This window comes from Lissotriton helveticus, chromosome 11 (genome assembly GCF_964261635.1).
Source record: "Lissotriton helveticus chromosome 11, aLisHel1.1, whole genome shotgun sequence".
In the NCBI taxonomy this organism is placed as follows: Eukaryota; Metazoa; Chordata; class Amphibia; order Caudata; family Salamandridae; genus Lissotriton; species Lissotriton helveticus.
In genome coordinates this window covers 769,276,044-769,290,233 of record NC_136072.1, presented here as the reverse complement: position 1 = coordinate 769,290,233, position 14,190 = coordinate 769,276,044, and the positions used below count along the sequence as shown (strand labels likewise).

General features: G+C 44.8%; 1 protein-coding gene across 6 annotated transcripts in view; it reads right to left on the bottom strand.

The window, feature by feature from the left end:
* The window catches only part of ARHGAP25 (Rho GTPase activating protein 25), a 441,995-nt gene that overhangs the window by 83,944 nt on the left and 343,861 nt on the right, over positions 1 to 14,190 (bottom strand). For all 6 annotated transcript variants that reach the window (XM_078666646.1, XM_078666649.1, XM_078666644.1 and 3 more), the window contains exon 3: positions 1,107 to 1,194. In XM_078666646.1, the coding sequence (XP_078522772.1) occupies positions 1,107 to 1,194 (88 nt within the window). The remainder of the gene's footprint in view (positions 1 to 1,106; positions 1,195 to 14,190) is intronic.

Here is a 14,190-nt window from a genome sequence, read left to right as displayed (position 1 = left end):
TGTGATTGGCTGGCTGCAAGCTGAAGGAAAAGCTGTGACTGCTAACTTAGTACTTGGGAACTAAACAAAACAAGATATAAGGGGCAACCCTTGTGTGGGGTCAATTTAAAAAAATGCTTTTTGGGGGAAGTTTGTGGATCTGCTAGTCCACCGCAAGTCCAGAGTAACACCCCTAGGGCTTCGTGGTGGGTCCATGCCCCAACAGATATCGAAAGGAGATATGATTGGCTGCCATCACATCAACAACAATGTGGTGGCAGCCAACGTAGGACACTGGACTCAGTTCTGATTCCTGTAAAAAAAAAGATATAAGGGGCCAGGTAGGCCTGAAGGGGGAGTCCTAGAGGCAGCATTGTGCAGCATGAGGCTACTTGCCTGCGAGAGGTTGGACGCAGGCCCTTGCCCTGTGGCCAACTGCATGCCGTGCTCGTCCTTTGCCGTGCATGGCAGGGGATTGGGTGCCTACAGGGGTTGAATACAAGGCCTGGACCCTGCAGCTAACACCACGCCATGCACAGTGGTTGGCTTTACGTATGGTAATAAAATATTACTTTATGTTAAAAAAAACTTTAGAAATTCACTGAAAAAACTAAAGGTTAAATGGATGTTATAGTTAGGTGAAAGGTCACATAAAACTTTCTGTTTAAAATAAACAAAACCACATGCATTCTCCAGTTCTAATTATCTCAAGGAACAACAAACTAGTGCCCTAAAGTACCTATAAATCACACCCTCATCTTGCACTGCTTATGACCTCACATCTTGCATCCCTCATTACATGTTCTATGAAATCATTAATAACATCACTGCTACATTTGAAATGACATCATGGATGACAAACTGTGACATGGTGGGGGCGCAACATAGTTACTTTAGGGCAAGAATTATGGTAACTTGAAATAACTCTAAATGGTGAATTTCAGTAGTTTTCTTTGTGGTAGTGTTAGGTATAGAATTGATAGTGATGGTTTTCATATAGTTGCCGTATATGTTAGTATTGGTGGTTTCCACCCACAACCACACAAAAAAGCAGGGATGGCCACTCATTAACTTCCACCTTTGCTGTAAAGTCAGAAAATGTATTGTAGCAAGTGTTCACAACTCACCAGGAATGATTTCGAAGATGAATTTCCCTGCATCCTCTGGGCTTGAAGAAGTTTCTCGGATTGTGCTTCTCTGCAGAAATAAGCAGCCCTAGACATCAAAAGAGTACTCAATATTATTATTAAAACTGAGCCCAGCCCCTGCATTGATTTTCAATTGTCTTATCAGCCTCCTCATAATGGCAAAGAAAAATAAGAAATTATTTTGATACTGAGAATGCCTATACTCTTCTGAAAGAGAAAACAAAATATGAGTGAAAGGATAGTTAATTAACGAATCTCCAAAGCATGGGAAAATCCTATTGATATTGGGATTATTTGTTGCATTGTAGAAAATAGTTGTAGCATTTTTGCATGCTGTAGTAGCACTTAAATCATATGGAAATTAAGTGATTACAATTATGTCGACATTTCCATATTCCATCTGGTAAAAAGTGGATTGCATGTTTTGTGAAGTGACATTAGTTGCTGAATATGGGGGTGCCAGAATTTGCAGCCTATTTGTGCTTTGCCTCTTGGTAAGATTCTACATGGCACCACAGGTGTAGAAAATAAAAAATAGTACACAAACAAGCCACAAAAAAGAGGCCGGTTGTGCAGACCCAAGACACAAATAGTCAGTGCCCATATGTATGTGCCAGTTTTTACCGCTGTGCTGTGATTGTTGTTTCTGTTATGCAGGCAGCTATTGTCAATGATGTGATGCCTGCTGTTGTGACAGCTCTTGTTTTGTCCCTACTGTTGTTTCAAGTTTGGTCAATGCTGCTGCTCCTGCCTTCTAGCAGATGTTGTTTCTGTCCCTATAAAAGTGTTCAGTGGTGTGGTTCCTATTACTTTCGTACTATCCTGACAGCTATTGATGGTGTGATTTGGGCTGTTGTGGCACCTGTTGAGACCGTTGGCCCTGCTCTGCTTATAACTAAGGCTACTGCTTTCATCCCTGTCTTTTTGGCAGCTGTTGATGCTGCTATTGGTCCTGTTGTGGTGACAGTAGTGGTTGCTGCTGTAGTTACAGCAGTGGTTTTTGCAATTAGCTGTTGTTGCTATGCTTATCCCTGACATGGTAGAATCTGTGGTCATTTCAGCCGTCTCTACTGTTGTGGTAACTGTGGTTTCTGCTGACAAGACAGCTGTATACCTTGATGTGCTGGTAGATGCAGTTGCTGCTATAGTCTCTGCTGAGGTTGTAGCTGTTGTTTCTGTATTTGTCCTTGCTTTTGTGGCTGCTGTCGTCCCTGTAGTGGTAGATGTGGTATTTGCTGTGGTTACAGTTGCTTTTGCTGCCGCTGTTGCTGTCACGGTGACAAGCATAGTCATTATTGAGGTACCTGCTGTAGTTACAGCTGTTATGCAAGCTACTATAGTCCCTGCTATGATTTCACCTAATGTTGCAGCTGTTACTATTACTGTGTTGGTGCAACACTTTTCACACAAAGTACCTTGGATGCGTCACGCACACAACCAAAAAGGGCTGCAGGGAAGGTGATGTGTTGGTTCCTTACACTCAGGGAAGGTAATGTGTTGGTTCCTAGCTCCAGGGGAGTTGATGTGTCAGTTTCTTGTTCGGGGGAGGTGATGCGTCGATTTCTTACTGCTACGCAGGAGAGGTCATGCGTCATTTCCTTACTAGAGAGGAGATGATGCTGCAATTTCCTACTGCGTGGGGAGGTGATGTGTCGATTTCTTACTGCGTCTCCCAACAATGCGACAGACCTGGTGCCTCGCTGCGATGCGACAATCCGGGACGATGCGTGGTTTCTTGCAGCTGTACAGCAGGGCTTGCATCAGAATCGGTGCAGTGATCTCGGACTTCGGAGACCGATGCACTCGATGCGGCGTGTGGTGATTTCTCGACCTGCGGGCAGGCGCTGCGTCAGTTTCTTCAGCGATGCATCGGAAACAGGCACAGATGTGTCACGCTTCTTGTTGTTGCATTGCTTTTCCAGCTCCCAACAGCCAGAATAACCTGAAGAGGCCCAGAACAGCTACAGGAACCTCTTGGCAAGGCAGATCCCCAAGCAAGGAAGTTCAGGGGAGCTGGCGGAGAAGTATTTGTGTCACTGAGGCTTGAGAACAGGAGGCAAGCTCTTCTTCAAGGCCTTGGAGTTCTTCCTCAAGCAGGGGACACAGCAAATAACAAAGTCCTTTTCCCTTTCCTTGGCAGAATGTAGCCACTGCATGCCAACCCCAGACAGCAAACAGCACAGGGGCAGCACTCCTCCTCAGTTTCTCCAGCTCTTCTCCTTGGCAAAAGTTCCTCTTAATTTCCCATAAGTGATCTAAAAGTCTGGGGTCTGGGCACCAATATTTATACTACAAAATAAGTTGTTCCCTGGTGGCAGTGAAGCCCTGTGCTCAGTCAAAACCAGTTATGTCCTCTCTGGTGTGGCTTCCTGGCTGGAGGTAGAGACAGCATTGTCCTTGGCAGACCAGTCCCATTCAGGTGAAAGGAAATCTCCTCCCCCTACTCTAAATGCAGCCCAGGTCTAATCAGCCCAGCCCTGACTCAACCAGACTCTCTGGAGCCACTGCACAGCCCCAGCCCCTGTCACTCCAAAACCAGACAGTCAAAACACATCCTAGCAGAGTCACACTGGATGGCTAAGCAAGAAAGTACCAACTTTCTAAAAGTGGTATTTTTCAAACACAGAATGTAAAAATCACCCTCACTAAAAGTTGCATTTTAACATTCTGAGTTCAGGCATACTAAATGCTATTTTCCTACCTTATTCCCAGGGGTAGTTATGCTTATAAAATGTTACAAGCAAACTCCCCATTCTATCCTATGGGAACAGATAGCCTTGCAATAGTGAAAAACGTAATTGGTGGTATTTCACTTCAGTGCATGCCACATACATCAGGGCATGTCCTACCTTTCACATACACTGCCACAAGTGTTGTGGCTAGGATTGTGGCTCCTGTTGTTGATGTTGTGGTATAAGGTATTGCAGGTATCTTACTGCCATTGGGTGTAATGTGGATGGTGCTGTGTATAACTGAGATCATTGCTCTGGTCCAAGCCATGCAGGCAGTTTGATCTGGTCCCAGCTGTCACTACAGCTCTTCTCACTTCTGTGGTCCATAATACTCTTAGAAGTGCTGCTTGAAGAGCTGGAATTAATGCTGTAGTTGTAACTGTTTTGGCTGCTGGTTTTGTTGTCTTTGCTAGTGTTCACTGCTGATGGTAGCTATTGTTGCTGGTTTTGTCTCTGTCACAGTGTTCTGCTGTTTTGCTTGCTGAAGTGACAGTTATTATCACTGATATGGTCCTTCCTGGATTTATCGCAATTGATGCTGATGTGGTCCTTGCTATTGTAGAGGCTATTGTCACTACTGAGGTTCCTGCTGTACTGGCAGCGATTGATGGTACTGATTTCCCTGCTGTCGTGTTTGCTGTTGTCACTATGGGAGTAGGAAGAGGCAAATTTTGAGCTCCTTCAGTATTTTGTTGTTGTTGTTGTTAATAACATGAGCTCTGACACAACCAAAGTTGTCTTTAACAAAATCTAAAAAAAAGTGTTTTTTTTCTCTCTCTGTATTAAACTTTATAAATTACTGGTCAATCAAATGGTCAGTTCCTCTAAAGAGGCCTATTAACACTCCAAAGTCCCTCTCTGAATATTCTTTTTAGGTCTCGCCTATCCTATTCCGCAAGGAATGGATAGGACGAGACTATTGGGGCTAAACTAAGAGCTAAACTAAGCTCTCAAAAAATGCGGATTTCCAGAAGTGCATGTGTCCCGTGCATGCGCTTCTATCCGCCTGCCTGCCTGCCTCGCATCACCACATCAAAGCCAGCCATCTGTTGCTTCCCCAGCGTGGTGCCGCCAGCAGCTTCACCTCAAAGGGATCCGCTCCACCCCCTGCTGCTACAAAGGTTTTCATTTCGCGGCCGCGTCAGAAAATCTTCCTCTTTAAAGGAGAGATTTTGTTTCTATTAAAGGGACACAAAACCAATTGACTCCTAAATTGAGTTACAATCGTTGTTCTGACATTCTTGAGCTCATTCATACCTCTCCCCCTTCGTCCTGCGCCCTCCACCCCCCTCCCTCCTCTCCCAAACACCATGGACGATGGTGTAAGCACACTTTTCACGGCCGCCAGGCCGTGTCTCGCATTTGTTTTCCCCCCTCCCAGCAATGAATGCCAAGAGCTTGTCTGCCTGTGTTTTTCTGCCCGTGTTTTTAAATGAAGTGTTCACCCTACGGTTTTAGTGCTGCTAATTAAATAACTTCTATCGTCACCTCACCCCGTCTGCACTCATGTATATCGGCACACCCACCCCGTCTGCACTCGACCCCTCAGTGTGTAAGGCAAAGCAAGCAAAGTTGTTAGTTAGTGAAACTAGGGAGGAGCCTCTTTAACAGTGTGCACGACATTGTTGTAACTTTAGTAAATAAAAAATAAACGCTGGTGTTGCAAGTTTACTTTTCAGTAAGAAACTGAGTGCACCTATCGATATGGCAGGATCCTACATGCCAACCCTCCAGAATCGGACAGGAGGTTCAGGGCGCTTGCCTTTATTTCCTCCTACTTCGTCATTCTGCCCCGGCTGCACCGGAAGAGGCAACACTGCTCCAGATGATGTTACCCAGCCGCATATGAGCCACAACCCAGACCACCCCACGCATTACCAAACAAAAGTGCCTCCCTTGCTGCATCGGAAGACACAACAGTGCTCTGGATAATGTTTCCCAGCCGCATTGAACATAAGCGGACTGAACCAAGTAGGTACCTCTCCATTAATAAACATTATAGCAGATGCAAAATAGGTTGCCTCGTTATAACAGCCATCAATCACTGTGTGCCCCCACAAATGCATTCAAAGTGCTTTCTAAACACAACACGTTCACCCGACGGGGATAATTTTTTAAATAGACTAAACAGGAAGGATTGTTGTTTTGTTTTTCTTTTTTTACCAACATGAAATGCATTTTTTGTATGTATTGTGCAGGGTTTGTATCTGTTTGGTTGAATGCCTTTCAATGTGCTAGGCCTTACGTTCGTCTTTATTTCTGAGTGTCAGGTGTGTTCAGGTAAGTCAAAAAGTTATATAAACAAAACGACTGATATGACAGCTTAAAAGTTGCAGGATTGAACAAAGTTAAAACAAAAATGGGTGTTTTGCACCCTCGGTGCAAAGCCACCTCTAACAGTACAGGGCACGCATGCTACTGCCCAGTACCTCCCTGTTTTGTTAACCGAAACAGAAAGTCAGAGTATGTTTTTTAATGTTCAAATGTTTCTTCAGGAAGGCTGAAGACCACGCGCTGTCCTCGTCGACCACTTTGAATGTCAGGGTTGCATTTTGTCCAGGGTTTTGAAACTTTGCCTTGAATTGTGCACTGAAAGTGCCCAATGAACTCCTTTGTTTAGAAGTGATGTAGGAGTGAATGTGTCTTTCCAACCTGTGTGCATAGTAGCAACAGCGGAAGTGCTTGTTCTTTCTCTTTTCCACCATATGCCTGCTCCCCTTCACCCGCCCCCCACGCCTCGCACCAGACTCCCCTTCCCTCCCACTGGCAGCCTGCGGCCACGGATCACAGTAAAGGCTTTGATCTATCTCACACCCCTGTCCCACTCCCTCCTCCCACTTGCTCCTACAGACCATGTAAAGGGGATGACACCGGAACAATGCCTGCCTCGCCAGGAATGGCCTTCTGTTGACCCCTTCTTACATCCTCCAGACATGGCTGAGGCAGTTTCTTCCTGCAGTTTGTTCTTACGTCCATGCACACCACAACTTCGTCTTGCTTTGTTGTATTTTTGCATTGTTAATGTTCACATTTGTTCGCAATTCGCCATGTGCCTTTCGTTTCTGTCTCACTCTCTCCTACCCCTTCACTGTCTTGGCCTATCCACTCTTCCTCTATTTCTGTCTCACTCTCTCATGCCCTTTCACTGTCTTGGCCTATCCACTCTTCCTCTATTTCTGTCTCACTCTCTCCTGCCCCTTCACTGTCTTGGCCTCTCTACTCTTCCTCTGTTTCCGTCTCACTCTCTCCTGCCCCTTCACTGTCTTGGCCTCTCCACTCTTCCTCTATTTCTGTCTCACTCTCTCCTGCCTCTTCACTGTCTTGGCCTCTCCACTCTTCCTCTATTTCTGTCTCACTCTCTCCTGCCCCTTCACTGTCTTGGCCTCTCCACTCTTCCTCTATTTCTGTCTCACTCTCTCCTGCCCCTTCACTGTCTTGGCCTCTCCACTCTTTGTCTCACTCTCTCCTACCCCTTCACTGTCTTGGCCTCTCCACTCTTGCTCGATTTCTGTCTCACTCTCACCTGCCCCTTCACTGTCTTGGCCTCTCCACTCTTCCTCTATTTCTGTCTCACTCTCTCCTGCCCCTTCACTGTCTTGGCCTCTCCACTCTTCCTCTGTTTCTGTCTCGCTCTCTCCTGCCCCTTCACGGTCTTGGCCTCTCCACTCTTCCTCTATTTCTGTTTCACTCTCTCCTGCCCCTTCCTTGTCTTGGCCTCTCCACTCTTCCTTTGTTTCCGTCTCACTCTCTCCTGCCCCTTCACTGTCTTGGCCTCCCCACTCTTCCTTAGTTTCTGTCTCACTCTCTCCTGCCCCTTCACTGTCTTGGCCTCTCCACTCTTTGTTTTACTCTCTCCTACCCCTTCACTGTCTTGGCCTCTCCACTCTTCCTCTATTTCTGTCTCACTCTCTCCTGCCCCTTCACTGTCTTGGCCTCTCCACTCTTTGTATTACTCTCTCCTACCCCTTCACTGTCTTGGCCTCTCCACTCTTCCTCTATTTCTGTCTCACTCTCTCCTGCCCCTTCACTGTCTTGGCCTCTCCACTCTTCCTATATTTCTGTCTCACTCTCTCCTGCCCCTTCACTGTCTTGGCCTCTCCACTTTTCTTCTATTTCTGTCTCACTCTCTCCTGCCCGTTCCCTGTCTTGTTGTGCCTTTCTGCCCTCTGCATCACCACATCATCACTCAGCGCTACCCCAGCATCACTCAGCACCACCACATTATCACTCAGCACCACCACATTATCACTCAGCACCACCACATTATCGCTCAGCACCACCACAGCACCACCCAGCACCATCACAGCACCACTCAGCACCACCACAACCTCACTCAGCAGCACCACCACAGTATCACTCAGCACCACCACATTATCACTCAGCACCACCACATTATCACTCAGCACAGCACCACTCTGCACCACCACAGCACCACTCAGCACCACCACAGCATCACTCAGCGCCACCACAGCACCACTCAGCATCACCACAGCATCACTCAGCACCACCACAGCATCACTCAGCAAAACCACAGCACCACTCAGCACCACCACAGCATCACTCAGCACCACCACAGCATCACTCAGCACCACTCAGCACCACCACAGCATCACTCAGCCCCACCACAGCACCACTCAGCACCACCAAAGCATCACTCAGCGCAACCCCAGCATCACTCAGCACCACCACAGCACCACCACAGCATCACTCAGCACCACCACATTATCACTCAGCACCACCATATTATCACTCAGCACCACCACAGCACCACTCAGCACCACCACAGCATCACTCAGCACCACCACAGCACCACTCAGCACCACCACAGCATCACTCAGCGCCACCCCAGCATCACTCAGCACCACCACAGCACCACTCAGCACTACCACATTATCAATCAGCACCACCACATTATTACTCAGCACCACCACAGCAACACTCAGCACCACCACAGCATCACTCAGCACCACCACAGCACCACTCAGCACCACCACAGCATCACTTAGCACCACCACAGCACCACTCAGCACCACCACAGCATCACTCAGCACCACCACAGCACCACTCAGCACCACCACAGCATCACTCAGCACCACCACAGCATCACTCAGCGTAAACCCAGCATCACTCAGCGCAACCCCAGTATCACTCAGCACCACCACAGCACCACCACAGCATTACTCAGCACCACCACATTATCACTCAGCACCACCACATTATCACTCAGCACCACCACAGCACCACTCAGCACCACCACAGCACCACTCAGCACCACCACAGCATCACTCAGCACCACCACAGCATCACTCAGCACCACCACAGCACCACTCAGCACCACCACAGCACCACTCAGCACCACCACAGCACCACTCAGCATCACTCAGCACCACCACATTATCACTCAGCACCACCACATTATCACTCAGCACCACCACAGCACCACTCAGCACCACCACAGCACCACTCAGCACCACCACAGCATCCCTCAGCACCACCACAGCATCACTCAGCACCACCACATCATCACTCAGCACCACCACAGCACCACTCACCACCACCACATTATCACTCAACAGCACCACTCAGCACCACTCAGCACCACCACAGCACCACTCAGCACCACCACAGCACCGCTCAGCACCACCACAGCATCACTCAGCACCACCACAGCACCACTCAGCACCACCACAGCATCACTCAGCACCACCACAGCATCACTCTGGAACACTACAGCATCACTCTGGAACACCACAGCATCACTATGCGCTACCACAGCATTAGTATGCGCCTCCACAGCATCACTCACAGCCTCCACAGCATCACTCACGGCCTCCACAGCATCACTCACGGCCTCCACAGCATCACTCAGGGCCACCACAGCATCACTCAGGGGCACCACAACATCACTATGCGCTACCACAGCATCACTGAACGTTACAGTATCACTCGTCGCCACCACAACATCACTTCGCGCGATCACAGCATCAATATGTGCAACCATTCAACAACAACTGGTTCAAATATGTTCTCTCAATGTTTCAAGCTTTATTACAAATTTCACAAAAAGATGTTAATATTTCACTTCTGTTCTTGGATTTTCGTCACAATAAAATACACTGAACATAATCTTCACAAAAGTTATTTACAAAAGTTTAAGCTATTGCCATTAAAAATTACAATCACTTTTATTTAAGTATTATTTATTTAAAAAAATTAAAAGCCATTGTTATTTTTAATATCAATACATCTAAGTCACGTAAATACAAAACATGTTGCATTACAAATGCTATAGGTGTCACATTTGCGAAAGTTATAACTATTGGCATTGTAAATGACAAAGCTATTAATTTAGCTATTTTCAAAACCAACACATAAATAAAATAATTGTCATTTACAAGACCAATAGCTCAAACTTTCCTAATGCAAGACCTATTGCATTGCAAATGCTTGTTTTGTTTGATATGATACCATTTCAGGAAGGCAGCTTAGGCTATGTCTTGCCATATCTTAAAAATATATAGAGTTAATTCCTATTCCAAAACAACCTCATCCTCATTAAGAGAGTAGAGGGAATGGGTAGTGGAAATAGATGTTGACAATCTACATATCAGCAAGCATGTCCTTTATGAGATCCGTACACTTGAAATATTTGATCAGAGTGTATATCCTTCCTAAATCTGAAAAATAGGCAATTTATTCAGAAATTAAAAATAATTGGGTGTGGACTGATATAAGAGAATTGCAGGTGCAGGAATCTAAATGGGTTTGATGCACCAACCATGAAACCCTATGGACCACAATAACTCCACATGGATCCACTCCCAAACCCAAGGCTTAATTGTGCTGTGCCCCGGGTCTCAAATGCTTATAACTGTGGAACCACTTGTGCCAGAAAGAAATATTCAATGGTTCCAGGCTCAGTGTGACCCTTCCAGCTACCTGTCTGAATCCTCACACCAGCAGGAGAACTAGAGGTAATCCTCAAGAGGTAACTGAAAGGAGCATGCAGGATTTGCTGCAGTACAGATGGGGTTAGAGATGAAGGTGAAGGAGGCTCACCCTGAAGAGAAGCACAGAGCAACAGATCTTCTCAGGTGATGAAGAATTCAAGAAGCTCAGTGAAGGGGGTCTCTTGTCCCACAACTGATATAGTCCCATGGTAGTACCACGCAGATCCTCACACAGTTTGCTGTACTATTGACTGTTCCTTACTTTTATTAAGAGTACAAAAAGTATGTTACCTACAGATGAATTGTCTACCTGTTGTCGAAAGGCTTACAAGAGACACAAATGTCACCACATGTATGTCCTTGTGCAGCACTAAATAAATAGTGCCTCCTTTTCATTTATGGGATATGTTCTATTTACCCATATCAAATCTGTGAGTCTACTAAATTCTGTGATCATAGCTGAACAGCTGTCTGAAAACTGCGCACCTGTTTTCAATGGGCATGGTCGAACCACTGCCCTCCTTCTTCAATTACCCCTTGACTGTTTATAGTGAATACTTGTACCACCTTCTTATTGTCCAGGGTGGCACAATACATGTTTTTTTCCAACTGACAACAGTAAGCCAGTAATATTAGTAAAAAATATCCTCCCAAAACGCCGGCCGTACTGCTTACGGATCTGAAATACAGACTGCAAGATTGAAAGAGTTCCAACAGAGACTGAGCAACACAAGACCTTTAATTTGTATTGTGCTTTTAAAGCCAGACTTCCTAATGCCTGGCAACTTCTGAAAACTGTTGATAATTTCTTTAACAATGAGCATGTGTTTAACTTGACTGCAAAAGCACTGATTATAGAGAAGGCGCACATCCTGCTTCAATCACAAAGAGAAATTTGCAACCGAAATAGCATTAAAACCTGGGCACAGACTATGCAGCGAACAGATTTTACCCGCAAGATAGAAAATAGCACACTGTTCTGATTTTGTATTGGTTTACTTAGTGCTCCCCATTTTTATTTAAACTTAAGTCTATGGACCACTGTGTATATTGCCTCTAGTTTGAAGTGTACCATCATTTTTTTTAATGTTTAATTAATGTTATTTTATTAAGGGTAAACAAAACAAAAACATCTGATTAGAAAAATATTAATATATTACAACAAAATGTAAAACCATAATATGAGAAAAGGATAGGATATGGAGATATATAAAAGAAGACAAAGAAGTGGGGACAAGAAAAGAAAAATCAGGAAAAAGAGAGAATAGCGAAAAGGTGTAGTTAAAGGCACACATCTAATAAAATCCCAAATTTTCAACAAAATAGCAAGGTAATGAAACAAACTATCAAGTTATTTCTTAATCGTACACAGAATTTAGGTAACTTAGCAATGTTTTCAATGTTTAGCTACTTTGTCATTTGCATTTGTACAAGAATTAAAAGACATACACATTTTTTTTCCTATGCTGTCAAATGTAACCATAGTCTATTATCTTTAATGAATAACTCGGATGAAGGACCATTCACAGCATTAATTTTATGCACATAACATATGCCTTTCCTTCATGCATTATAAGAACGTTTGGAACTTTCTTTCCAGGTCGGTGGAACTTGTTGGAACACAAAAGCAATAAATAGATCAAATAATGTACAATTTCATTGGAAGAGATTGAAAAGCATCATCTATGCTTCCAAGAAAACTATTTTGCAAAGACAGTGGAGCATTGGTTTATAATATAATATAAATATTTTTTCTAAACCAATTCCCAAAAGGGTGAGCAAAACTAGACTCAAAGATCATAAGTGTAAAAGTACTGAGAAAAAAAGGAACATGACCAACAAGAAGTAGGCATTACTGTATTACATTTTGAATGGGAACTGGAGTAAATGTCTGATAATAGATAACAAATTGTTTGAGTACTATAGGCAGCACAAGTGGTTAAACATAATGTGTGTCCACATATTTTACTTTGAATTAAAGGTGAACATTTTTTGAACTTCTGTTTTTTAATTCCGCCTCTATTTTGACCTTAACATTAACTACCCTAGAAATAGTACACAAAGAATATATTGCCGAAGGGTTAAATTAAAGTTACATAAATTAATGACACTCTGCAATAATCTATCTTATTGTTTCAAACAAGATTTGGGTAATTTATACTTTTTTCTGTGGTTGAGAAAAAGGAAGCTGGGGGACTATCATCAACTATATATTTATTTCACGGTCCTTGCACCCCTTTGTAACTACTGGCAGAACATTGAAAAATAGCTAACGTGATTATAACTCTAAAAATCTGGTACTATGTGTCCTAGTGAGCAACAGCAGATCCCTAATTGTGGAACCAACCGACCTCACCACACTAGATAAAGGGTTACGGCTCAAGTGGCGAGCCAGTGTCTTAAATGTATTAGTTATTAAAGAAGAACTCAGTTTTGATATTGGAGCAACTATTAACTGATTCCTGCATGCATCCCAGCTACAGCAGAAACCTTGGTCACTTTAGGACAAATATCCATAACCTACTCATGATTCACAAAAGACAATCATAGTGTATTAAACAAGGGTGGCTTTACAGGCCATGCAGAGATGTCAGTAGATGCATGAGGGCAGCTCTTAGCAAAACACCTAGGGATAGGGGAGGTGTAACTATCCTTAGGGCTGAATGCAAACAGCCCTTTATGGAAAGAAAGTAGGCTATAAGAAATTAAACATGGGCCAGGTAAGTCGATGCTTGCAAAGCCAAACATATAGTTGGATTTTGGTGAATAATCAACTCAGATGATCCTTTAGCCAAGCTATCAGATGGCCGGGCGACTAACGTTGGGTTAGAAGGAATCGTGCACTGATATCAGCTAGGGGCAGAACTGAGGCCTTCAGTCACCTTGATAGACTGTCCCAGAATGCTGTGAAGGAGGGTTGGTACAGGGCTTGAGGGATGGTGTGGCATCCTAAGATTGGCCAGGGGTGTATAGCATTTAGAACTTCCCACTACCCCCTAAAACAACCCTGCACTAGGGAGAGACAGTTGAGGTGAGAAAACCTTGGATCTGGGTGGCTACGAAGGAAAAAAGAATGACCAGATGGAAAGAGAAGCCACCTGATGCCCTGAAAAGATGGAGTAAAGACGTTATCACTAACTGATTCCCTAGGGTGCAAGCCACCTTATGCTCCTGAGGACCAGCTGGGGGAAAGACCTGGACTCCAATATCCCCCACATGTGCCCTAAAATACAGCCAGGTGGCTCTGTGGCTTGGGAAGTGTGCACAAGAGTGTATTCAGCTGACTGGTAGCAGAGGAGCTGCTCTAGATGCCCCCCACTAGAAGGAGAAGAGAACAAGGAGTCACCTAGAGCAGAAGTCTGGTGCAGGGAGCCAAGAAAT